The sequence below is a fragment of the Grus americana genome, chromosome 6 (assembly GCF_028858705.1).
Source record: "Grus americana isolate bGruAme1 chromosome 6, bGruAme1.mat, whole genome shotgun sequence".
Classification (NCBI taxonomy): domain Eukaryota; kingdom Metazoa; phylum Chordata; class Aves; order Gruiformes; family Gruidae; genus Grus; species Grus americana.
In genome coordinates this window covers 27090565-27117664 of record NC_072857.1, presented here as the reverse complement: position 1 = coordinate 27117664, position 27100 = coordinate 27090565, and the positions used below count along the sequence as shown (strand labels likewise).

The 27100-nt window shown below is 40.8% G+C and overlaps 1 protein-coding gene and 1 long non-coding RNA gene across 2 annotated transcripts in view; both read right to left on the bottom strand.

Moving 5' to 3' along the window:
• ITGA4 (integrin subunit alpha 4) overlaps positions 1-13599 on the bottom strand; it is a 41441-nt gene extending 27842 nt beyond the window's left edge. The window contains exons 1-6 of the mRNA XM_054829901.1: positions 13042-13599; positions 12816-12937; positions 5808-5914; positions 5580-5709; positions 4179-4246; positions 3426-3555 (exon numbers count right to left, since the gene is read on the bottom strand). Coding sequence (XP_054685876.1) covers positions 3426-3555; positions 4179-4246; positions 5580-5709; positions 5808-5914; positions 12816-12937; positions 13042-13226 — 742 coding nt within the window. The 5' untranslated portion in view covers positions 13227-13599. The remainder of the gene's footprint in view (positions 1-3425; positions 3556-4178; positions 4247-5579; positions 5710-5807; positions 5915-12815; positions 12938-13041) is intronic.
• Positions 13600-20412: 6813 nt separating this feature from the next.
• On the bottom strand, positions 20413-26218 carry LOC129208152 (uncharacterized). Its single transcript, XR_008577691.1, has 3 exons — positions 26091-26218; positions 23602-23748; positions 20413-20470 (listed from the first exon to the last, which is right to left on the bottom strand). It is a non-coding gene; the product is annotated as an uncharacterized LOC129208152 (long non-coding RNA).
• Positions 26219-27100: the final 882 nt, after the last annotated feature.

The following is a 27100-nucleotide window of genomic DNA, read 5'->3' as shown; positions in this document are numbered from 1 at the left end:
TGTCAACACCACGAATTATTGTGAGTCTGACATTCAGACCTCATGCAAGTTAGCAATGAGAACAGAAGAGAAAACTTTTGAAATATAAGCAAAAGGTCAATACAAACAGTAAGTTTCAGCAAGCAGAAACAAGTGTCAGAAACACTTATTTCTTCCCAGGATCTCAATTATCTGCCACACTTTAGAAGCCAATAAAATAAATTGCAATTAATCTTCTGTTAATGCATATTCTACAATTGTTCAGTGAGTCCATATCGTAATACAAATAAAAATGATCAAACGTCCATACAGTGCAATGTGGAAACAATTCAACTGTTACTCTTTGACTATTGTTGTAACTGGACTGCAGAAAAATGAAGCGTAGTGCTACTTATATGCACGTGCACATATACTACACACACAGAGAACATTGTGCATATACGCATATGAAAATGTCAGCAACAAACTGGAGCTTGATTATGTCATAAAAGTTGCATCAGCTTTTGTAAATGAATCTATGGAACAAAGTACTTGTGTATGTGGAGACAGCTCTTAACAAACAAGACCATACTTTGGTGCAGACATCCAGCCACAGAATTGCAAACTGAAGGCTAACACCTCAATCTGCAGCTACACAAGTCATCCTTACTCTTTCCAAAATACATTATGGCTAAGTTGAAACAGGGAAGACAGTTAACATATTCTGCTACTCTTGCATTTATTGAATGACTGGTGATTTTCACAGCGTACAGGGAAAATGGAAGAATCATCTTGGATCAGATGGGAATGAGCCTTAAATTGTTCATCTGTGAAGACATCACATCAAGTTCTCATCAAGCCAGCTTTTTCTTTTCATATTTTAAGCTAAAAGAGGTGCACAGGACAATTTATCATTTAAAGGTCAACACCTAGTTTTTACTTATTCAACAAAAAATTAAGCTTAAGTGGACAAATCTTAATTTACCTCCTCTGACCTTTATTTTCTAGTTATTTTGGTTTTGCTCTAGTGTAAATGTTGGTAATTCTAATGAACTTATGAACTTTTTTTTTAATTAAAAAAATCCCCAAACTCCAAACAAATCAAAAAGTCAAACACACTGAAAGAAAGCATAGTAATCAGATAGACCTAATTTTTACTGTGGTTAATTATTAATTTTTTTTTGGGGGGGAGGGCAATTTCATAACTGACCCTTTAAATTTAAAGGCATAGTCAAATGAAATTTTTTTTCTAACCTCAGAATTCTCTCCTCTCTACGATTACTACAGTTTTGCAATTTTCTGAACTGTCATTTGCCATTCTCAGATTCCTAGAAGAGACTACCTATTACTTCGTGATTTCTTTAACGTAGTTTGTTAAGTACCTAAGGTTACTCTCTCATCAGACCCAGCTGGTTTGAAAGACTGACTTCTCTAATTCCTTTTAAAGAAGTCAGTTAGTAATCTCCAAGATACTCTGAAGTAGTCAAGGAAATACAACCGAACGTTACATATTACCAGCTTCTCTTTCTAACTTCCTTCTTTCTTTTAATTGTCTGGTACTTAAACAGCTTTGCTTCTTCTAACTTATGGAAAATGTTACGACACTTTAGCACACTCTTCCTGCAAATTCTAATTTGTTAATTATTACTCTTTGACAATTTAATGAAAAATGTAAATAAAGAAGCCAACTTCCCAGTCCCTGCCAGAAGAAGGGTAGTGTAAGCAGATAATTATGTCTAGTCATGTACTGAATTAAACTCTGGTCACAATATAGTTCCACCACTTGGTAAGGATATCTTTGTTCATTATTTAAGGGAGAGACATACTCAGTCTTCACACTCAAGTCACTTGGTAACAGAACTAACCCTAAATAGATTTTGGCCTTAAACAATGCAAAGATGGGACAGAACAGAAGCTGAGGGAGGGGAAGGTACCGTTACATTCTTTCAACCGCATTATGCATTATTATGAGGGAATGAAGCGGAGGTTTAAGTACCATGGAACAACGCAAAAATTTAAGGTTTATCACACTGCTACTAGAGCGACACACAGCTGAGCCAATGGTCCCTTTCTGTAGAAAGGGCACATTTAGGGGACATGTGGCTCTGCCAAGGTGCTGGCTGTTACGGTCGCACCAGGCCACTGGAGAAGTGTTTGTGAAGCAAACTCCAGCTGATCTCCAGTCCTGCATGGCCAAGGGCACTAAGAGAGACCATACATGTGCGGGAAGGCTTTCCCTGCACCCTCCCCAGCACAGCCCTTATGCAAGCTTTCACCCCTTTGCCTATATCTGGCTTTTGGCTAGCAATGACTTGACTCATTCCTTACAGAAATTCTCACTCTTTTACTTGTAGGAGCAGAGATCTGGAATGAGCTTTTTAACCCAGACATGTGCAATGTTTTTTCTGCTGATTGTTACTGGAAAGCTGGAGCAAGCATTCTCTGAAGTTTGTCATTTGTCCCATGGAAGTTTAGAAATGCTACTAGTTAACCAGAGTGATCTGGGTATCTGATCACCTTTTACCACCCAGCATCTCTTTTGCTTGATTTTCCTGCAGAGCCCAACTGCAGCCTTTGCAAGGCTCTGTACTGAATTCTGAAGTGTTAGCCACTTTGTATTTCATAACAGTTATTTCATAATGTATGCCTGCTTCCTATTGTCAAAAGACTGAAATCAGAAACAGGAAATATTTATCCACGTGAACTGGATCTGTCAATGGGAAAACGCAAAAACCAATGGTCACAGGCAAAAATATTCTTGTTTTAGAGTTCAGGAAGGACAGATGAGCTTTTTCTTAGTGTGTAGTGGGAAAACTGAAGCTGCTGATGGTTCTGGCAAAACCCCTACAAATTCTAGCACTAAATCCAGCTAATTACTTGGATATAGGTATATGAGTAGGAGCTTCCTGGCTTTCTTTGCATACATTCATAGATAAGCTTTGCTTTCCCTGTATCCAGACCAAGATATGGTTGGAATAAAGAAAAAAAAAAAAATCATGATTGGAGGCAAGTCTGTCTCTAAGATCATAGAATACTTCCCTTTACTGACAACGCAATTAAGACATGTTTTCTTGCAGCTTTCACTGTAACCAATCTTTCATATTTCTGTTATATGTGAAATCATTATGTCTTCTGCTATGAAACCCCCTGGCAGCATTTCAGACTTAGCAGTGCAGTGTGAACCATTGCTAACCGGAAGCATCTCTCTACCTTCTAAATCAAGAAACGATAGAAACTCAGTGGAGAGATGACAAAAACAGAAATCCAATGTTTAAGAAGCTTCTATGTAAAAAGAGAGAGGAAGCCTTATAATTAAATAATATTTAACAACATCAGAACACATCTTTAGAACTGTTGCTTCTGGGATTAATAAAGAAAGCACTGATAAACACTGTGCATTCCAAGATCAGCTATTTAGCTAATTCTTTGAATTACGTGTTTGTAAAGTATTAAATATTTTTAAGTACCTAGATAACTGCCAAATTTCACTTGGTTATTTGAATCAGTATAAGCATGGATTGTATTTGCAGTTGTATTGTACACAAAAACAGAACCAGTCCAGTAAAATGATCCAGGGGCTCCCATTATAATTAAGTCCTAAAAGAAAAATAAAACAAAGCCATGTTATTCATATTTAAATATTCATGAAGATAAGCAAAACAAGTCAAATGCTTTTCTTTACTCAATGAAATGCTACTGGAGTTGCATCTGGCTCAGTACTGGGGGACTACCACTAGGTCACAGACAGCATTTTTCAGATGTTCTAAAAACATGGTTATTAAAAACTTTGAGCTGTGAACAACTTAACAAACATGATATTCTCTTCTCAAAAGAGTTTTTTTAGAAATCATTATCTTAGGGTGAAATGGAGATTATTCTGTAAAGCAAGAAGGTAAGCATTATTAGTGTTATTGTTACATCAAACAGATTACTTTAAAGAGAATAATAAAACTTTATACTCTGTTATATTCATGTTCTTTTTCCAGATGAAAAATAATTTTGGATTTAGTAAGGTGTAAAAGTATTCTTGGGAATAAAAAGTAGAATTATGGAAATCTTGTCAAGATACAGTTAAAAAGAAATGGGAAGAGTCTGATTTTTCCCATCCACAAAAAAAGACAGTGTTAATGTTTGCAGTTACATATGCATTTATATGTGTATATAAATATATGTTATATATATATATACACAAAGAGAAGTTTGGTATCTTTAATACACACCTCAATGTAAAAACTAGACATTCCAGCCTGGCATGACCCATGGTTTTCTCCAAACTTTCGTACATGATCTGGGAAAAGGGAAGATATATTAAAAAGGATGAGAAGCATGTAGTTTCAGAATTTGTTACCAGGTCTTCAACAGAAGTTGAGACAAGTTAAAAGAAAGCAAAACAAAAACAAAACAATGTTTGTTTTCAGTTCTTTAATAAAACTAAAAACACTGGTTTCCACTGTATAGCCTTTAGCTTCAATATAGTATTGTACCAAACTCAAAGCACTGTGTATCACTTGATCACAGCTTCCTTTGAAATCTTGTGACTTTAAAGGCTATACTTCTCTTTTTAAATCGTTCCATAAATGAAATAGCACAAATAGTTTGAGCAGCACAGCTAGATAAGCTTAACTCTTCTCTTCCACTCTGTATAATTTAGGTATAATCTGACTGACAGGCTTATGCATCTTGATAGTTGTTCCACCAGTGCTCCGAAGGGCTTGTGTTACAGCTATCTTGGACATACTGGTATCTACCATCCTTAGCAGTTGTCTTTATATCCAACTCTCCCAGCTCTGTTTTCCCGCTTTTCTTTCCTAACTGCCTTCCATCCAGGTTCCCTTCATCTCATCCATACATTTGTTCACTTAAAAAGTCACCGAAGACAAAAGCATGATTTCACCAATGCTCATATCAGTCTCTGAAGCCAGCAGCGGGACGGTTGGGGGAGTTGCTCTATCGGTCTGCACGGAAAGGCCAGATTGTCAACGCCTCCTTGCATTGGCAAGGGACAGGGTCACGAGATCATTCTCCTGGATGGGAGGGAGGTATGAAAGAGAAGGCAGGGATGGACTTGTTTGATAGCTCCAGATATTGACTCTAATTCTGCTCCTGCAGCCCTCTGAGGAAGGACCACTGAAGGTCTTGCACCACAGCAGCAGCCTTGGCAGGAGAAAAGGAACAGAGACACACACTGCATCGAGGAACCACAGCAGCTTTGCATCAAAGGCTAAGGAGTGGATAGCAACAATCACTTGCAGGTATTACTGCTGCTGTGCTGTGAGGCACTCTCCTGAGCAGAGCAAGCAAATGACAGAGTAAAGGAAGGAAGGATATCCTCTAGTGGCGTACTTTTGAGAAGCACACATCCTTCAGTCATCCAAGGAGTAAGTATTCTGATGCCCTATTTAAACTAATTTTTTGCTTGTCGAAAGCAGCTTTTCTTTGAAGTGATAAACACCTTATGAGCCCAACTTATGATGTAAGTTTGTTAGCACCATCAGCACTCAATCTTCAAACCTTTGGCTGGCAGAAAGCCTACTCAGAGCAACACAGGCTCTTCACAAGCTCTGCACCATGCAATTATGTATCTTACCCTTCCCTACAAAGGACCCAAGCATTCTGCTTACCTATATAACATGGGCATATTCTTCTGCTCAGTTCAGTTCGAAAATCAGAAGAGACAGCAAAACAAATACCATATGGGAGTTTGTGTTCATTTTTTATGTAAAAGATATTTTTCCATCTATGTCCACAAGCCTATGGATAAAAAACAAAGATGGCATTTGACACAGAAGCATAAGAAAGGTGAAGGCAGTCTGACAAACAGACACGCAGCTCCAGCAGTTAATACATACAACGATAGATCCATTTTCTTTTGGCTGCCTCGATAAGCTGACACCCAGCCACTGATTATCACGCTCTTCCAAACAAGTCTTCCCACAGTGCTCTCCTTTGGGGTTGCCTAGGACACAAAGACCAATGCTCTGAACAGGGTGACAAGCTGAAGGGCCACGTGGTCAGTAACAGGAGCACCCAAGAACCCTACAGGGAGACTGCAGTAACTCAGGTTTGGTGGACCTGACCTCTGTCTCTGTCTTACATAGGCCACCTAGACTTTTCACTTTCTTCTTGAACAAAGGTATGACTGCACAGCCTGGTTCAGAACACGATAGGCTGGCAGAAAGGACTGGCTTCTCCATCATTAAGATGGAAAGTGCCATTATGCTCAATCTAATGAAGCGCTGGCTTTGCAAGTGTTCTTCAGCCTAAAAGTTCATAAGAAACACAAGTAATACCCGTGAGTGCTACCTGAACTCAGGCCTAAAGCAGGTATCTCTCCAACTCCCTGTCTATTGGTAGCAGACCTTAAAACGATCTCTACTGCAAATGGTTATCAAATAAAGGGTGTATAACTGCAGTCCCTACTGGGGGTGTCAGATCATTATATATGCACATCCTGTGTACTACTTGCACTGTTGCAATTGTTTAGCAGTAGCTCTTTGGGTTTTTTTTTATTTAAGGAGAGTTAATTTTTAAAACCTTAGAGAACATAGTGAAATTTCTTCTAACTCCCTCAAAAGGCTACACTATTGCCCAGTTAGCAAACGTTTGCTTCCTTCTAGAAAGCAGTCGTGGTACCCATGGTAAAGAGAAGCTACACATTTAAAAGTATTCTAAGTTATATAAAGCAAGCTTTTTGTAAGACGTTCATATGAATAAGCATTAACCAAATCATTGAACCACTATTTTCTATGCACCAGTATGACAGAGTTTATGAAAACACTTCTTAGAAGAAAATACATCATGTCATTTGACAAGCTTTTTTGCATAGTTTTTAAGAGTTTCCCAGATTCGATGCAGCTACTGGTGAACCCGAAATTTGTGAGGGTTAGGGAGTTTAGCTACCCAGAAGAGGGCACCAATACAGACCAGAGTGCCAGGGCTGACGGGGACGTGGTTTGATGGGGAAAATAAATAAAATCAACCCCCACCCCTCAAACTGTGCTCACGACCAGAGCTGAAATTTATTACTGCCCAATACATTAGAGAGTTTAAATAAGTACACTCCTAATCTAGTGGACTTGTTGAATTCCTTTTACAGGACATACAACTGCACAATATTGATTAAGTATGGAAACAGAATAAAGGGATACACCTAGTCTATTCAGTAGCCAGGAGAAAGATGAATGACTGTGGGCTTTGCTACAAACATTATCACAACCAACACTGACTGAAATGATTTTATACCTAGTACATCATGGACTTTTTGAGAGAAAATATCAGATTAATGGAATAAAGATAATTCTTTATCACACGGTAAGAAAACACCAAGAAGAAGCATTTGTAGGACTAAAACCCAATAACCATCCTTATTTCAGAGCTTGTTCCCTACTGTATTGTGACAGGCTTAGCAATTAACATTTGTCTGAAGAAACTGCTGGAGCCTTGATTTCTTCTACTCCGAAATACCTCTCCACTTCTTTTTCCAAACATCGCACTTTCTCCCTGCTCCAATGGAGAGACGAGAGCAGTGCAGTCCTGAACCCCCCACCGTACTGCAGAGAGGACAACACACCCTGCGTGCCGCAGCTGTACTCTACCTTCTTCCAAAAATAATACTCTTCACAGGGTCAAGAGGTATCTGAGCCTCCTTCATCTCTTCTTTACCACTTTCTCTCCCATGTCCCTTTCCCTAAGACATCACGTAAATATTATGGAAAGTCCAAGTAAACAGGAACTAACCTTAGCACTCACAATAACATCACATGCAATTGTCTTTGGGCCAAGAGATTTTATGTTACTGTAATTTAATAATGCCTGCAGGTCACCTTAGGAACGGTAATTAACAATATGCGGGCTCTTACTCTAAGACAAGCACGAAGTAAAATGCCTTACTTTAAAAATCTACTAAAAAGAAGTTGATTTTTTTGCAGGTTGTCAGTTTCTGAGGTTTAAGCAATAAGCTTCCAAATTCTCCTACCTGGCTAATGTCAGTGACAACTTCCATGTACTGAATATATACCATTTTCAGACACAAGTCTGGAATTTAATTTTGGAGTTATGTCACATAGAACTCCTCACTCCCTAAGGGAGACACTTCCATGGTTTGTATGAATTATAGACCATGTTAATCTGACTGAAATCTCCTCAGAAAACAAAATTCCATTACGCGCTCACATGTAAGAAGTAATCCTCCTTTAAATCAGAAAAGGCATTTCTGGTAAATCCCTTCTACCAATGCTTTCTGTCCTCCTACAACAATGACTTACCTGGGACTTACTTTACAGTGTATGTGGACTTGCAGGAAATGGAAGAAGTGGAGAAGACCAGTGTCATAAATTTAGATCTCTAGAGGCTTTCTGAGACTTTCTATCAGTAAGTCAAACAGGACTAGATGATGATGATGTGAGAGATAACAGGAAGTTTTGCTCCTCTCAGTGCTTCATTCCTGTGCCTATTTCAGAGGTCCGTAACAAGAAAAAAAACCACCACCATTCCTTCATGCTCGTTGGATTGTATTCCCCTTTTCCTTGGCTTCAGCACACGTTCTTGATTCAGGTTCACTCTGGCCCTCTGCTGACCTGCTATCTTATGTCTCCTCTCTTTCTCTGACTGGCATGATAGGCCTTTGTGGGCAAGAGAAGCGTGAGCTTGGCATCCCAGACACCGTGATGAGCCCCTGCTCTGGGTATGACATTATAAAAGCTTTATCAAATGAGAAGAGAAAATGCTGTATTCTGCACAAGCAAGAGAAGAGCACTGCATAAGCTCAAGAGGACATGGCAGCTTGGTTGCCTCAGGGAAAAGGAGCACGCGCTGTCATAAAGTCACCGAGAGATAAGTAATTGCCCAGCCTGCGTACATTACACAGCTGGAAGATACACTTCTGCTATAATCCCTGCTGCACGCATCCACAGAAACAGCACAATCGCATATAAATAAGGTCACAACTTGTAAAGTCACTTCCAGCTTTGGCCTCAAGGACTCTAATACAGATGTTTGCAATGTCATCTGAGAAACCAGTTTTACGTAACTTGCTCCAGTGCCTTCCATGCCCAACAGCCTCCCATGAGCCTTCTTATCCCCCCAGAACTCCTCTGGTCCTATTGCTAATTGATTAAAATGATGAAGTCTATTGCAAAGAAAACAAGCCTTCTGATATCCTGCTCCTAGATGTCAGAGCCTCATCAGACTCTTTTTTTTTCATTTATCCAGGGCAATCTTTTCTCTTTTCACAGATTTTACAGGTCTTATCCCTCTTACGTTCCTCAAACCACTTCTACCCAAAACATTTTAGTGAAGTGCCAGCTGTTTCCCTAACTCTGTAACAGACCGAGATCCAGACGGTCCTGTCTTCCTTGGAATAGTATGGTATTTTCAGAAGAGATCACTGGCAGGGTATGAGCAATGCAAGTGAGATCAAAAAGCAAAACTACCAAAGGCAAAACTTACTGAAATCAAAGTTGAACAAACACAGGCCATCCTTTTGGGGAAAACCATTAACTGTTCGCTTTTCCATTGTAATGATTCAGCTGGGGGAGCTAGAGGGCAATTTGTTCATAGGTTAATTGTAGCAGGGATTTAAAGGAACAGTGGAAGGCTAAAACTGCACGCAGAGCTTTCCGGCCTTATGTTAAGCAATGTGCACTGAATTCGCTGTGTACATTTGTAGTTAAAACTTTTTTTGTTTTGTTTTTTTTAGACTGGATGGTAAATTTTAAAAATTGTTTCCTGTATTTTTAGACAATGAATCACTCTGTTTCAAATCTGAGAGCAATTTTGTTGCAGAATTTCTGTAATGTTTTGCAAGTCCAAAATGTAATAGGTCAAAACGTCTAAAGAACTTTGTGCAAGTTCCTCTACAATAATCTATGACTGTCCCAAACTGATGTGGGCAAGGTTTTGAAATTCAAAAGACTAGAAGACAAACACTTAGTGCTCCAAATAAACCTGAAGCACAGTATTTTGTATTTGTGCCTAGAGCTTCATGACAAGCCTCTGCATCCGACATAAATCATTGTTTAAAAATACTCCAAATACAAATAAATCAGCCATGAAGAATACTTGACAGCATTGAGAGAAGTACTCCTCTATGCAGCAATCAGAGAGAGATTTAAAAGTGCCAGTGAAGAGCTGGGAAGACAAAGATTTGCTAGGGTATCTCATGGCTCCTCTCGGCTCTTAAACCAACCCAGGCCCCTGCAACACCTTGAACAACATTAAAATTCTCTGAAGTATGCCTGGATGAGTTATTTCCAGGTGCCGGGATGACCTGCAGCACAGGACTATTCCCAGCAACTCTTTCTCTACTGAGGAAGTAAGTAAGAATGTGTGACATAAAAAATACAACAGTAGTTTTGTGTGATCAGAGGATTCCTAATTGTGCATGAATCCTTCATGAATCAGTTATGCCAGTTTCAAGGCTACTTCAGTGAAAGATACCAACAAAGTGTTTTCACATATTTATATGTGTAAGTAATTCACACCCATTCATTACAGCAGCCCAACATTCGGAAAAACACACTCTATTGCCTGTTGTCACACACTTCTATTGCCTGTCATTTCTGAGACTCATAATTAGAAACTTATTACCTCAAAGATTCTTTTACTGAAATAAATGTGAATTCAAGTATTTAAGAGAAAGACAGAAATAGCTATTTCTCAATTTGCCTGTCCCAGCAATGTAATATATCCCTGCACATTTTTCCAAGGAAATTACCCTATTCTATGAGATCAGAACCCAAACTTGTCACTGGCACGAATCCAAGGTGAAGAACGAGGAGGTCACTGACTGAAAGACACAGCGTGGATAAAACCATTATGTCCAAAAGTTGCTGACAGCCTGAACGACTTCGACAAGAGATAATTAAGTTCAGCTTCGCAATTGCAAGTTCCCTTGTGTATTTCTGTGACTGCTCGGCAGGATGGCAGAGGCTTAACAAACCTCAGCTACTATCCCACTTCATTTACATCCCATGTGCCGCAGCCGCCTTTGGCTTCTTCACCGATCTCATTGACCTGTTTTACAATAGAGCACTTCTTTTCAGTATCTATTTAGCTTCCGAAATACTGCTGACATTACTTCAGTGATGTAAAGATGTCATCTAGCACTCAGGGAAACAAATATTTTGCAAAAATCTCTGGTGGTGTCACTGGTTTTAAAAGTGCATGACAAGAGAGTAAACATAACCGTGTAACCTGCAGCCTCTAAACCCAGGAACTGAAGCTGTGTTAAATTAAGCCTTTGGAACCACCTAAACATTTTCATTCACCTGTTGCACCATTTCATTTGGAATCCCCTAAGCTACCGAGGAAAAGCCCATCAAGTTACTTCCTCAGAGTTTCTGTTTTTCCACAGGCTAAATGAAAAAGTCAAGAAATGCAGATGTACGTAGTTTTCAAAGGACCTGAAACTTTCTACCCTTCTCCCACACAGTGAAGGACTATTTTTACCTTAAATTCAGGAGTAAGGGTTTACTGCCTCTTACCATATGCTATTTCACCACTTTAGTTGACAACTTTGACTTTTGCAAGCCTCCTCTTACAAACAAGCTGTTGGAGAAAAAAAGCTCTTTGTTATATATTATTTTTTCAATAGATCTAATATTGGAATGAAATTACTCAAAAAAAAAAAAAGAAAAAATAACTACTTGGGCTGGAATAAGTTTAATTGCAGTTCCTTCTACAAGCAACTGCTGGTCTTTTCCTTATGTAAAGCACCAATGAAGTATCTTGTAGCTTAGTTACAAAAAATAACTCTTATTTCTATCTGTAGGAAAACACACGGATAGAACCTGTCGGTTCTAAGCATTATGCATAGATGTGTAGAGAAATTATTATTTTAACATTTTTGTCACAGAATGCTGCGTTCTGCCCTGAAAGCCTATTGGTTCATGGTGCGCTATTGCTTTCATTTGTTTCAAATATTTCAAAAACGTTTTCCCGCGCTCCTTATCCTTACTGGGCAGCAAGTTCATAGTTTTAACGGATCGGATGGTCTCAGTCACAGCAGGATAGAAAGTTCAGGAAGCTTTCTATGCATAGCATACGGATAGAATGAACGGCGCTGCATGCAATGGGGACAAGAACAGAGCCCGAAGCAATTCACATATATTCACGGTAACTCATTGCAAAGCGTTCTCCTTTTTAACAAGTATCAAACACTTGGAAGTTGTGCATCCAGTTACATCTCCCAAGCACGGGGCCTGGGGAGGTAGAAAGCAGTTAGGTTAAATACAGGAGCTGGAAAAATTGATTCAGTCAAAAATAGCTTTGTTCCCCTGAAACTCAATGTTTCAACAAATCCATAGGCAAGGAGAACCCATCTGCAAGATGACGGTGGTTCAGAGTTACTTTAGGGTGGCTTCTACGAAGGGAAAGCTTTGCAGAAGAAAAGACGATTTAGGCTACTTCCACCCCCCCCATCTCTGAGCTAATTACATTCGCGCTCTCCTCTGAAAGCTGAACTAGCTTTCTGCTGAGAAGTACGAGACCGAAACTCTCACACGGCTTTTGAACCGGGTGCTGAAAGGCGCGAGAGAAAACTGTGGGAGCGGGACCTGTCAAGTTTTGGTGCATTTCTTTTTATCTACAGAAAAAAAAAAAAGTGCTACCGTTACTGCTCTTCGGCAATAGCGTTGATCTCGCCCTGCAGCGATAGGTAAACGCCAATTTAGTCTGGGAAAGACCCAGGAGAAACCGCCCGCAGCCTTGAAGGCAGCGGCAGAGGAGCCGCGGTGCGCGCAGGACGGGCTGGCACAGACCGTCCCGTCCCGCCGCCAGCAGGGACAGCCCTGCGGCCCGCCGCGCCGCCCCGGCCCCGCACCGGGGGTCTCCCCGCCCGCGCCCCGCCGCCGACTCACCCAGCTGGAGCTGCTCACACCACCCGCGGGGGTTCTTCCCGATCCGGCACCGGAAAATGGCCCCGGGGTTGGTCACCGAGGTGTTGGCGGGCCAGCTAGCCCGGGGGGCGCCCACCACGAGCCTGCGGGGAGAGACGGCAGCGTGAGGGGCCGCGGCCGGCGGAGCCCGGAGAAGGCGCGACGGGCTGAACGGGCCCCCACAGGGGCAGCCCGGCTGGGGACTCACCATCTCTCCTCGCCGTGGCGGTGCAGGAGAACTGAGTACCCGAAGAGGGTCCCGTTGCCCCCTCGGAAGAGCAGCGGGTGCTGGGTGTCCAGGTTGTAGGGCCGCGCCGTCGGCAGGCACTGCCACAGCAGGAGCAGCGGGGCGGCCCAGTCCACAGCCCCCCTCGCCCTCCCACAGCTCCGCATGGCTCCGGCCGGCCGGAGGCAGACGGGCGACCAGCGCCGGCTTCCCGCCTCGCTCCGCTCTCCCGCTCGGCGAGAGGGCAGCGCCGCACCCCCGCCCCTGCCCTGCCCTGGGACGGCGGCAGCCCGCGCCCTGCGCCGCCCCTGCTACCGGTGGGCCAGGCCGGGCCAGGCGGCCTCCAGGCAGCCTGGGGTGGGGGTGTCCCCTGCGGGTGGGGGAGTCGCTCGGCCGCGCTGCCGCCTCCTCCCGCGCAGCAGCAGCCCCTCTCCCTTCCCAAGCGGCTGGGGTCGGGTTTCTCTCCGCCCCGTCCGCGCCCACGGGGGTGCTGCAGAAGGGGGCACGGCCCCCAGGCACCGGGAGGGTACGGCCTCCGGCCCCCGTACCCCCGAGCTAGGCACGGCCCTGTGGGACGCGACCGTCCCGGTCCCCGCTCCCGACGGGACAGCGAGGGGGTCGGCTCACCACACCTCCACCCCGGTACACCTGCCCGGAGGGCGGCGCGGGAGAGCTGCCGGCGGGCGGCCTGGAGGAGGTTGGGAGCGTTTTGGCGGCAGAGGGAGAAGGGAGAGCCTGCAGGCTTCGCCTAACGCCCCCCCGCCGACTTTCCCGCCCCAGCTGCCCTTGAGGTGCCCGGGCCCAGTTCGCTTTGCTGCTCCCGGAGCTCATCACCCCTGAGCACCAGCCGGGGAGCTCCAGCCAAGCGCAGGCCGGGCTTCTGGGAGGGAAACCGTGTGGTGAGGCTTGCGTTCTCCTTTCAGATTTAGAGAAAATCCCAGTATCTCTGTGCTGTAAGCCTTGCCGCACCACCACTGTACTGAGGGGGTCTTCCCTGCCACGCGCTCCTGGTGAGGGGTGTATTTGAGTCCTGATATTATACATGTTAGAAAGAACTGTGAGGGTAGAGTACCATCCCCTAATGGAAATTCAGAAAGCTATATTTTAAGCTTCTTGGAATAAACACCACCACCACCCCCCCCGCCCAATTTCTGTTCAGTTGGTGGAAGTGTGGAAAGTTTAAGACTTCCACAAAATGCTGAGCAACTACCAGAGCAGGACACTGAGGCAACGCAGGAGTGATACATCTTGTCATCCTAAGCACATGCAGATGCGTAGCTCCTGGAATGAGATCAGCATGTTGCAAGATCTGACAGTTTGTCAGTCAGCAATCTTTTTTTAAGTTCTCATTTCTAGAAGCATCAGAGGGCTTCCCTGGATCACACCGATGCGGAGCAGTGTATGTTTGGTGTGAAGGAGTTAAACATCTCCTCAGCTGCTATTCATCTCCCTTCCAACTACTGACATCAAAGGAGTTTCAACAATCAACAGCAGCTGTGAATCCACAGTTCTATCAGTCAAGAAGTTTTCACCATCATTCTGAAAGCAGCAAAACAAGCATGATTCAAAACTGAAATGCTAAGTTGTGGTTTGGTTGGTAGGAATTCATGACATTGTTTCATCACCACCCTGACCGCTTAGCTGGTTTTGGGGGACTTTTAGGCTTTTCTCCAAGAGATCATTACAATTCCAGGGTTCATTTCTCATTCACAAAAAATGGACAAAAAGCTCTATCCCTTGAACAATGGAGAAGGGGACAGTTTCCCAGACTCCTTTTCCCTTGCAAGTTTATGCCCTAAACTTCTCTGTTCTTTCTGCTCTCTCTCAAGACCCATCGTAAGCCTAGCATTTTGCAAATAGCTGACACAGGAACCACATATGACCATGCCTCAGTGCTCTCTTTGCAGCTGTATTTCTAACCATTCGGGAGAACCCCACCCTAACCCTTGATTAGATGACTCATTCCTCACAGTCGGCATTGTAGCTTATCAATGAGTGTCATATAGGCAAGGAGTAAATGTGTGCAAGCTGCTTATGGTACTCAGAGGCAAATTACAGTCTCCTGAGACCAGTATTGCTGGGAGAGTTTGGGGAAAGAGAGACACTGCTGAAAGTTGTAGGGGCTTTGTAGAACCTCCAGTCTCATGGCTCCTAGACTGCTGAAGATGATATTGAGCTGGCAGCAGGGATAGTAGTTGACAGGAAAAGGTAGATCATAAAACTGTGAGATTCAGCTATTGGCACATAAATAGCTGCTTATGTGATGCAGATGAGAACTGTCAGGAAGAAGCGTGTTTGTTGTCTCCTAGACTGTGCTAGAGTGGATGTGATCATGATCCACTAGACATCAATGAAATCAGCGGAACATAAATCTACTAGAGTGTGAGAAATCTATATTTTGAGAAATATTTGAGGTTTTTAGTACTGATCAGGTGCAGGACCAGGTAGAGAGCAAAATCAATGCAAAACTGATGAAATGGTGTAATAAGAGAGAACTTGACTTTTATGAGGGATTAGGAGAACTTGCAGAAAAGGTGGAACCAACACTGGAAGCTAAGTACCTGTATTTACAAAGTATAAAGATATCCTAAAATAATAAAAATAAGTTCTTCCCCAAACATCTTGCCACTCTGCAATCTAGACAGCACGTCTCCCATAGTCCTCTGTGAGTTAGTAACACTGGAAGTAAAATATCACAGTGACTTGCTCTTCTGCCTGACATTGGTTCACCATCGAAAGGAATTTCAGAGGAGCTATTGGGATGGTTTGTTAAGTGAGAAAGTATATTAGTCCACAGTTTGGCAAGCATTTTTATAGCACCTGACTCCTCATCTCTTCAGTTCTCATTCTTGAATCATACTGCTGCCTCTGTTACACTGATACTGTTCTGCATCTAAGCAGTGAACCAAATCAGAGAAGTGATCTGGGTTAAAAATAACCCAGCAAAAACCCCAAACCTAAATCAGATTTGCAGTGCATACGTTGTGTGGCTGGCCAGTCGTATTGGTTGTATTAGTGGGGTGGTTTAAGCCACTGCTGCAGCTTTAGGAGCTTTCTCAGGCAACAGCCTTAACTTTCTACAAGAAGTGGCAAGAGTCTGCAAAGTTAAAGCCTATGCATCTACCTTAAAATGGAAGCAGAAATCCATTTCCCCAGCACTGATCTCCTGCTAGAGTTCAGGGATCTTGATCCAAATACTCTTCTGCCTATGTCCTGAGGGGTCCATCTCAGAAAGAGCTACATTAGAGTAAACTGGATTTACTGGTGCCATAAATGTCAACATACAGCATCATGTGAACAAGATGACCATACAGTTCTACACAGGATCATATATGGTCCTTCAAGATTTAATATTTCAAATGCAATTATGAGGTAGTAATTACTTCTGAGATTTTCATGTGTTATTTTTTGCATTTGGAAGGGGTGTGAAAGGAAGTCGCTGGGAAAAAAAACCAACTTGCGTTCCCCATCGCTGTTCAATTTGGAAAAAGCAATAGTTTGGGTCTTTAATCACTCTGTCAACATTGCTTGCCTGTCATACACCCCACTACTAGTGAGAAAAAAGGAAAGAAAAGCACTGTAGGAAGAACGTACTCATTCTGAATGTCTGTCATTTCTCTGCATAATCTGTACTACTCCCTTTTTGATTCCCTAACTTGGAAGGCATTTGTATTAAATTAAGCCTTGTGTATGGGCTGAGGTTGGGTGACTGATCACATGAGTGCTTTCACTGTGTTGCAAGTACAAGGAAAGCACACATTCCTAAAACTCTTCATCCATATGCCTGTTTCCAGCTGTGTCTGTCCTTGGTCTCCTTTGTAAGCCTGCCACTGCTTAAGGAAAAGTGTCTCCAATTCTCTCACTTAGAAATAAAAATGATCAGTGGTTGATTTCCTGTTCCTAATTAGAAAGAGTTGAAAGTTTCATTTTGAAATTATCTAAGTACTTAAATATTGGTATTTCAAATTGAAATTTTCTTAACCTTTGTAATTCACATGGAAAATCTAGGGGCTTGGTCAGACCAGAACTATGTCTTCTTTTTCTGTAAGCTTTTTTTTTCCTCCCCCCAACAATGGCAGTGGGCCAAAAAGTCTATTATTCATATGCTGTCATCTGAGAAATTATAGAAGGCAAATATACTGTTACACTTACCCCTAAGATTCTCTTCAAGAAACTTCATCTTCCCTCTGCTGTAAGATCTATGTGAGCCTGCAGAAAGAGGATATATTGTCCACTGACAAGTATAATTAAGCACAGATGTCTGAGGCACCAAAAAGCAGCTAATATTAGCAAGGGTCTTAATTTTTATCATTTTGCTTATGTTCTCTTTAGAGATCTGAATTTCATTTAGAATCAGTTATAGAGGAAGAAGCTTCTCATTTAATCGACAAATAATGTCTTCATGCTCGCATGATGTCTTTTTAGGAAATTTTTTCTTCCCTTGAACACTTGTGTTGGTGAAGTAAAGACAGGCTTTCCAAAAGAGCTTTCCAATATTTAAGCTTATAATGGTGTCATACAATGACTATGGCAACCTGACTACAAGAAGCAAACAACAGATCATTAAAATTAACAACAGCTTAACTAATGACTGCATTCTGATTTATAGATAGGTAAGACTGGAAATTAATCATCGTATGTGTATGTGTGATAAATGCATTGCATATCCTTTTCTTCCTTAGAATTTTGTCTAAGATTTTTGAGTTGCAAGACCAGATCCAACCATAAATAATTAGTTTTGACTGGAGATGGGCTGTAACCTCTTTCCCCATCCCAAAGGAATCGCTGAGCTTTTGAAATTTTCCCATCTCGAATTCAAACAATATTTTCATGTGCCATCTCTGTGTCTTCCATTGAAAAAGTCTGGATCAGCATAGTTACAGCATTTTTCATTATTTTCACATTTTAAAAAAAATATTTTAGGTTTGATACAGTTATTTTGACAGGAAAAGGAAATACGTATGTTCAGAGAATTTCAACATTACAAATTATTTAGTTTTCATTTTTTTTCAAAATGAGTAATTTCTTTAAATTGACCCTTTCCTGCAATTAATTTCCATTTCAACATATCAATCTCTCCCCAGAAAAATTCCTGACCATCTCTTGATATTGTGAGTTTCTGGGTTTTTTTGTATTTCTGTTCTTCCATGGGTTCCACATGTCTGATGAGGAGATTGGGTGTAATGGAAGTGGAACAGAATCCATAAGAACTTTGCCTAGATTTATTTATTAGCTGCAAAGCAACTTTAAGTTAAACATTGGTCTGTTGCTTCTGCTAGGCAAGATAAACCAGAGGACAAACTAAAAGAACAAGCTTTGGTTATTTAACCAAAGCAGACCAAAGTAGATAGTTTTGCTGACAAGAAGCATCTGTTCTGTACTCAGGTATGAATTTATACAGCAGTTATCATCACTAGACCAAAATCACTTGCACATAGGATAGTTTCAATCTGTATCAGTCTTTGAGTATGTACATGTATCAATACAATGAGACCGTTATGTTACACCGGACTGCCTTAATAGTTATTTTCCAAAGGTGTCCATTCAAGGACACTTGAATGACTGAATATTTTGAGAGGAGTGGGGGTGTCCTTTACTCTCTATATCTTTTCCCTCTCTTTTTTTTTTTAATAATTTGTGACCAAAAAATATGCATGGTAAGCGATTGGTGAAAGTTGGACAACTAACTTGTGACGACAACTATGTTTCAGATAGGAAACAAACTCCTAAGACCCCCTTATTTCTTGAAAAAACTGAACCAAAACAGTTGTTGGAAGAGAACTGTTGAAAGGAAACATCTGGAGGAAATGCCAGTCCAATTTCAATCTTGTCTTCAGGATACCATAACTTAGATTTTCCAGGATGTGATACTGTGCTTCATCAGACAACATCACAATGAGATCATACCTCTGAAATATGGACTCCAGGCCACCTTTATGAAGCATGGTAATCATTATGTCTGATTCTGCTTCCTGAGAGAGTATATTAGAAATATTTCTCATCCATTGGTTATTTCTTTAATGCTAGCATGGAATCCTAGATATGCAGAAAAATGATTACTTCACAAACTCCAAATCTATGTGAAGATGGAAGCAGGCACCTCTAACCAGGAGCCAGCCCTGAGATGTCAACAGAGTTGCAGAGAAAAGCCTAAGACAAGCCACAGCTAAATCCAGGACAAAATTATGCTACGAAAGAATTATGGTAGAAGCCAGTGAAAATTCAGTGATTTTTGTATAGCCATATGCAATGTGAGACTTCTGGAGTTTTTCAGAGGAGATGAATAAAAGAGATTGGTCTAACTTGTTACGTATGTTATGTATGTATATTAATATTGTTCTGGCATTCCTTCCATGGATGCTCTTAGTATGATTACAAACCCCATCCATTTCCCATAATGTGTCCTCATAGATTTATTAACCTCTTTAAAAATTAGGGAAAACAACAATTTTCTGGCAAGTTATCAGAGCTCTAGTTGGTAAAATGTTGACTTAAAATGTCCTTGGTACTGGCATTACCTTCATAAGTAGTTATTTGCTAGCTGTGTATCTATGATTTCATAGTAATCAGGTCCAACAAAAGTTTAGACCCTCAAATTATAAATGTAAAGAATTTTTGTTGGCTTGCAGGAACAAGACCGATCTGAGTATCATTGTCGTGTAGTCTGCAAGAGAGGTTTTTTTAAAGTTACAGTCTCATAATCAAGGAAAATGTTGTAGTATTGAGGATAGTCAGAAAACAAAGTATGTGAAGAATATACTACTAAGTTCATTCACTTACAGGTAAACTTAGTTGTCCCTGTTCCTGGTTTTTGCTGAAATACGCTGTGTCTATTTACATGTCATTTTTGGGTTTTTTTTCTGTATAGTGATCTACATAATAGGCACCATAAAAATGTTACAAGTTGTTGCTATAAAACCTGTAATGAAATGAAATTATGAGCTGCTGTCCTACTTAATTTCTCTTAGTTGGCTCTGTTTTAAAGTACTACATGTAGTAGCTTCAATATTTTCTTTTTTAGATTTGGATTTTGACATGTCCTAATTCTCAATTTCTTTCAGAATTGTTGTAATCATAGCTGGATGTATTTGAAATGTATGTAGCCTTTTGTGCACTCGTAAACTCTACAGACTCAACACCCAATAGACATGTATGAACATTGTACATATGTATTTTAATCTCATATTCCCATGGGTAGGTCTTCTGTTGCAAAATGGAGCTGGAGCATTCATAGAATACTCTTATACGCTTTCTTTAACTTATTCTAAAAATTTATACACCCTATATATACATAGGGATCAGGTCTGAAAAAAGTTTTTCACCTTTTTCAGTCAGTGCTTACCATACCTGAGCAGGTGCCCCACAGTATAGTCTGTACTCAGAAAAGAATACCTGGACTTCATTGCTCCTCCTGTTATCAAAGAATATTGATATTCAGCTCTTTGTTGCTAAAATACATCACTCCCAAAACAATTGTGTGTTACAGCAACACAATAAGCAAGCTGCTTGAACAAACAAAAGCTCCAGCAAAAGAGCCTTCTTATAAAAACAGTATTATATTATAATTCTAAGACATCAGTGATTTCCTAAGGAAGCAGTAAGATCTACCATGTTTTTTCCTTTTAATGAGACAGTACTTCCAAAAGTCAAAGAGAGGCCATATGTCTGTCTTCCACATAGTTGTGGTTTGCCTCCAACTAAGTGTGCTCATCTTCTTTGTGGGGGAGAACCGTAAAGACACATGTATCAGCTATTTTACACCAAATGCATAAATGTTTATATAGGAGTAGAATGAACAGTGAAACCGATTATTTAATAACTCAAATAGCACAAATGATTCAGAAAATCACTCATGTCCTGGAGGACTAGGCAAGCATGTGTTCAGCTGTAGCACAGCCCTGAATTTTAGTGAACTTAAAGTTCAGCTCATACATGAATATCCCGATGAGAGACTCAGTGACCTAATTTGTACCAGCTCCTAGCTTTTGTTTTGAAGACGGTTCCTCCAGCTGTATTTGTTTTCCCCACCTCTTGCACCAGAAGGCTCAAGGGGTGGCCAGGTCCTCCGCGTGTTCCACATATTCTGCTCTCCCATCTCTTCCCTAGGCTGAAGAGGCTTGGCCTAATTTGTATCTCCTTGCATGGAAGCCATTATGACTTTAGGAGTTCTTACTGAAAGGTCTTTTTGGGTGTCTGTGGCAAGGTGCTGGCAGCAAGGCGGCTGCAGGGTGGCCTGTGTGGGAGCAGCCCAGGGGCTGCCCTGTGCTGGACACAGCCAGTTCCGGCCGGTTCCAGCCAGCTCCTCAGTGGAGTCCCTGCAGGCTGGGCCAATCAGCAGAGCTGGCGGCACCTCTGGAAGTGTCTAAAAAAGGGCAAAATGCTGCACAGGCAGTGAGGAGGAAGAGTGAGAAACAGCCCTGCGAACACCAGGGTTAGGGAAGGAGGAGGGGGAAGAGGTGCCCCACGTGACAGAGCAGAGACTCCCCGGCAACCTGTGGAGAGGAAAATGCCATAAGAGATATCCAGAGTGCAGCTCTTGGAGGACCCCACCCTGGAGTCTGTGGATATGCCCTGAAGGAACTGCAGACTGTGGAGAGTCCACAGTGGGGCAGAGTTTTCCTGACAGGAACTGTGGCCATGGAGAGCCCATGCTGGAGCAGGTTCTCCTGACAGGAACTGCAGCCCATGGAGAGCCCCTACTGTAGCATATTTTCCTGACAGGAACTGTGGCCCTGGACAGCCCATGCTGGAGCTGGTTCTCCTCACAGGAATTGTGGCCATGGAGAGCCCACACTAGAACAGGTTCTCCTGACAGGAACTGTGGCCTTTGAGAGCCCACAGAGGAGCAGGTTCTCCTCAGAGAAACTGTGGCCCTGGAAAGCCCACACTGGAGCAGCTTTTTCCTGACAGGAACTGTGGCCTGTGGAGACCCCACGCTAGAACGGGTTCTCCTGACAGGAACTGTGGTCCTGGACTGGCCATGCTGGAGCTGATTTTTCTGACAGGAACTGTGGCCTGTGGAGAGTTCATGCTGGAGCTGATTTTTCTGACAGGAACTGGGGCCCTGAACAGCCCATGGCAGAGCTGGTTTCCCTGACAGGAACTGTGGCCCTGGAGAACCCACACTGTAGCAAGTGGTCCTAACAGGAATTGCAACCATGCTGTTCTCCTGACAGGAACTGTGGCCCTGGAGAGGCCACGTTGAAGCAGGTTCTGCTGACAAGAACTGGGGCCCATGGAGAGGAATTGCAGCCCATGGAGAGGACCCACACTGGAGCTGGGGAAAAATGTGAGAAGAAAGGAGAGGCAGAGAGGGACCGTTACATACTCTCAGTAACCTTGGATTCCCCATCCCCCTTGCACCTCTTGAGTGTGGTTGGGGGATGTAGAGGACCTGGGAATTAAGGAGTGAAGTGGAGCTGGGGAAAAAGTTGTGGTGGTAGGGAAGGTGATGTTTTAATGTCTTTGTTTCTCACTCTCCATATCTATTTTAAATGGCATGAAATTATTTTTCCCCAAGTCAGTTCTTCTTTTCCTGACAACAGTAACTTGTAAGTGATCTCCCTGTCTTTATCTTGACCCACAAGCTTTTTCATCATACTTTTTCTCATTGTCCTGTTTGAGGAGGGGGAGTGAGAGAGCAGCTGGGTGGGTGTCTGGCAGCCTGACAAGGTCAACCCACCACAAATTCCAGACCTTTTCCAATACTACTTTCAGTTTAAAGAGACTAGGGCTGTAAAATTTGAGGTATAATCAATATTCAGGGCAATATTCAAGGTATCAGTGAATGGATTTATTTAATATAATTTAATATAATTTAATATAATGTAATATAATTTAATATAATGAAAATGTTCACTATTTAACTTTCTTTCCTAAAAAATAATTTGGCTTTTTTTTTTTTTCTTTCTTTTTTGGTGCAGCTTACCATGAGATCATGATGAAAGAAGTCTTAATCAAGGTCTAGTACCTGTAGAATAGTCAAGCTAGTTCTTCATAACTAAGTGGTAAGAAACCACACATTATTTGATTTTTCCAGACTTTAAAATGATGTGGAATTTCTCATATGATATATCAGCAAAGGGTCCAGCTCTTGGTTACACAAATATTTCCCTGGGGTTTACAGCTATTTCAAGCTCAGTATTATACCTTGTGATCTTGGCTCTGATAACCCTTCCCTACCACATCTTCTCCATGAGAATCCTTCCTAGGCTGTACAGAAGGTTGAGGAGTTCAAAAAGGGCTGAGAATCTTGTCCTAAATATGTGAATTTGTGTCAGTTTTAGATAAGGTGATTGAAGAATTTACAGCATAGTATTTATTACATAATGATTAGAGATATGAAAATGCATCATAATTTTAAGAACAAATGATTTTCTTATTTTAGGCAAAGTACAGTTATTTTTGTATGATCTGTCGTAATTTTAGAGCAAGTGAAAAGATGTACTAATAAAACCCCCACACCTATATTAAGCATCAGTATAAGCCATATGTAATAGCACTTAAAATTATATATAAAAAGTGATATGGGTATTAACCTACCGCATAAGAAGAGAATAAAAATAACTGTGCCATCTTCTTTCTTGCGACATATCTGAACCACAGTTTTCTCTTTATTCTCACAGTCAAGATTATTTCATGTACAAAAACTGACCATAAATGAGCATGCAGTTTGCATCATAGACATGCCTGTGGGATGATAATAAGACATAAGATCTGTTTTGAGAAATAAGTGTTGCTTATCTAAAAATTTTCTTTCTGCTCACTGAGATCACAGAAGGCAGTTCAGAGAAAAGTAAAACAGAATTTAAGTGTCATCACAGATGGGTAAAAATAAGATGTTGAATATGTATTTTGTGTAGCTAAGACAAAATTCTATGTTTCTCAGAAAAACGAATTCAGATCTAGAGCTAACATATGCTGAACATCTTCAGCAATGGGCCATGTCTCTGTAACCCTTAGTAGCCATAAAAGCTGTTTGGCATTTCACTTAATAAAACAGAGATTTGCCAATACCATTCATTATTTAAGGTTAGACTTGGTTTGAAATTCTAGCTCTTTTAATAGCTAATGGAATTTTTTCATTGTTTTCAACTAGCCCACAATTTTGCCCATCTGTCTATTTGTCTGGGACTGTGTGAAGACTGAAGCATAATCATTAGATAGAATCAGATTAATGTGCTTTGCAGTGTGATTTTTTTTTTAAGTTTTATGTCTAATGAAAATTGATCTTCTAATTAAAATCCCCACAAAAATTCTGGCATACTTACTTAAAATATGATTACTTAGCACGATGTATGAAAAATAGATTATATATTTAAATGAGTTTTCCCAGGATCTTTCTATTTTGAAATGATAATGTGTTATTATGTCTTTACTATATTGTATTCATATCATCAACCTTCTGTTTTGTAAAAGGAAGTTACATTTTTCCTTCTTGTTAAGTAGAATGAAGTATAATACTGTACAACTCTTTCTGAGCAGAAACTTTGTTTCTGCTATAAATGTATAGCAATTACTATCAGGAACAAGTCACTAAACATTCCCTCTTGTGTCCCAGTGAGTCATATGTTGACAGCAAAATTTTCAAAGCCAAGAGTAAAGGTCTTTACAAACACAAAATGTATGAAAATATAGAGTTAAAAGGGCAGTCATCAGTTTTAAGAAAAGAAGTTAAAGGGTGAATTTGCTTGTGATAATTTTATCTGTTCCAGATCATTTTGACCATTGCCGCTTAATCATTTTCAACGTTATAGCTTATCTGAAATGGTAAATAAGGCTTACATAAGCAAACCTGACAATCAACCAAATTTTTATATATTGGAAAGCTTATGAGTTGGGTATATCTCTGCATGAATACAGTTATAGCCTTCTGAACCCAACTCGATCATGTGCAGAGATGTCTGCATTGCTTTTCCATCTTTCTTGTCTAGATCCAGTCATTTATTTATTTCTAGTTTTCAAGACCAATAATGTCTACATTTTGAAATTAAAAATCCAAAACTTAGACTTGTGTCACCTCCTTTTTTAGAAGCTTTTTGATTATTGACATTATGTTGGCTGCTTGTTCATCTTTCATGATTTAGATCTTGAAAATGTCATTAGATGCAGTTTATAAAGACTGTGAAATCAAAGAGCTCTAGTTTTATGTATTTTCAGGGGGCCTGATGTTCTGAAATTAAGGAAGCCACATGTGTCAGTCCAGTAGTACAATTCTGCTCCAAAAAAGATACTTGGGTCCGGTGTTCATGGTCACTCAGTTTTATACAACCATAAAATGCTAAATATTTTTTAAAGAAATCTCCATGAGACTTTTCCATAGAGAGGGCAGTCTAGTGTTTCTGAAATCATTAGGAGTCTGCAATGACTGTTGGACTTCAGGCTTACCTAGATGAATAGAGAAGAATAGAACAGTCCCAAGTGTTAATGGTAGTAGATGGCTGCTTTCCACAAGGGAAAAGAATTGCAGCTTTTCAAATGTCTCCGTGTTTAAAGGAGGCTGATGGAAACCTCAGTGCAAACGTTAGTGTTCCCTGAAGCTTGTTTTATTGGTTTGCTCTTCTAGAAACTGCCTTCTGAACTTTTCGTTGTTTTCTGTTAATCATTGTTTATGCCTGCTCACTGTTAAGTATAAGCAATAGGTAATTATTCACAAGGGATGTTGCTTTTCCTTAGTTTTCATATTCATTTGTACAAAAGATAAAGCAAAAAGAAGTACTGGCATTAAAATTTCAGAGCAAAAAAAAAGTCATCTGGAAACAAAAACATTTCACTTGCAATCATTAATTGTTTGGGGTCTGTTACTGTAATTAGTCCTTTAAATACGGGAAGATAGATGTAGAACGTAGATACAGATGTAGCTATAGAGACAGATGTATACATACACATACGCACATACACCCATGAAAGTGAAAATACTATCCTTTAAGAGAATTTAAACTGGTGCCTATGCATCTTTTAAAATCTATAGCATGGCAACAAGAGCTCTAGTCACTGAAAAGAGAGAATGCAGCAAGTACTATGCTACTTACGAGTGGGGAAAGGCCCATCTACGTCTGGGGTGATATCTGAAGGACAGATTCATAAGCACAAAGGAAGTGTCATGCATAGTTCCGGTATTTCAACCAAAATTGCTGCTCTGGATCTAATCAGTTGAGCGCAGGGTTTGACTTCAACAGACGCATGTGTAGGAGTAACTGTTTGCCATCTTAGGTTCTAACAGCCAGCAGAGATTATAATGAGCTGTGACTTGAAGAGAAATACACCATAGTAAATCATCCAGATCATATATTAAAAACTTTAAGATGCAGCAATACAGTTTGCTAGGCAGACTGCAGACTTTTATTCTATGTCTCAAAGCTAAATAATATATGCCTAAGGGATGGTGGGGGATGAAACGTCAGTGGAGTTAGACTGATTTACACTAGCTGAGAATCTGGTATGGTGAATTATTTCCAATCACTCCTTGAGCAATAGATATGTATTTTTATCTTTCTAAAATATTTTCCTCTCCACTTGCCTCTGTTCAGCAGTGGTTGCTGACATTAAATATTTGAGAGCAATTTTGCCATGAGTAGGGCTAGTTTCAGTGACAGCTGAAGTTTTCCCATAAACTTGTGTGGATTATGCAATTTAAATGGACAGAATTCAATCTTAGCTGCCTGTCATGTTGATCATAATCACAGTTACTTTTTAGAGAGTATTTTTGTAGTCTTTGCACATATGATCTCTGCAACTCAGAGTGTTTGCATACCACGCAGCATCTGGCTCAGTTTTTACAGGATCTTAACAGATGCAGTCAGGAACAATGTACAACTCCCTGAAGTCTAAAAATAATTGCACTTCAGTAATCTCTTATGCTATAATCACTATCCTATACAAATATAATAATCGTATAGCATTGAAAATGACTCTGAAAAATCAGAGGAAATGCCCACAGCATGTAGCCACTAAATCTTTTATTTAACAAAGAAGAAATATTAGCGATAGAGAATAATATATTGGCATTTTTGTGTCAGAATAGTTTTAACTTAAATCATGT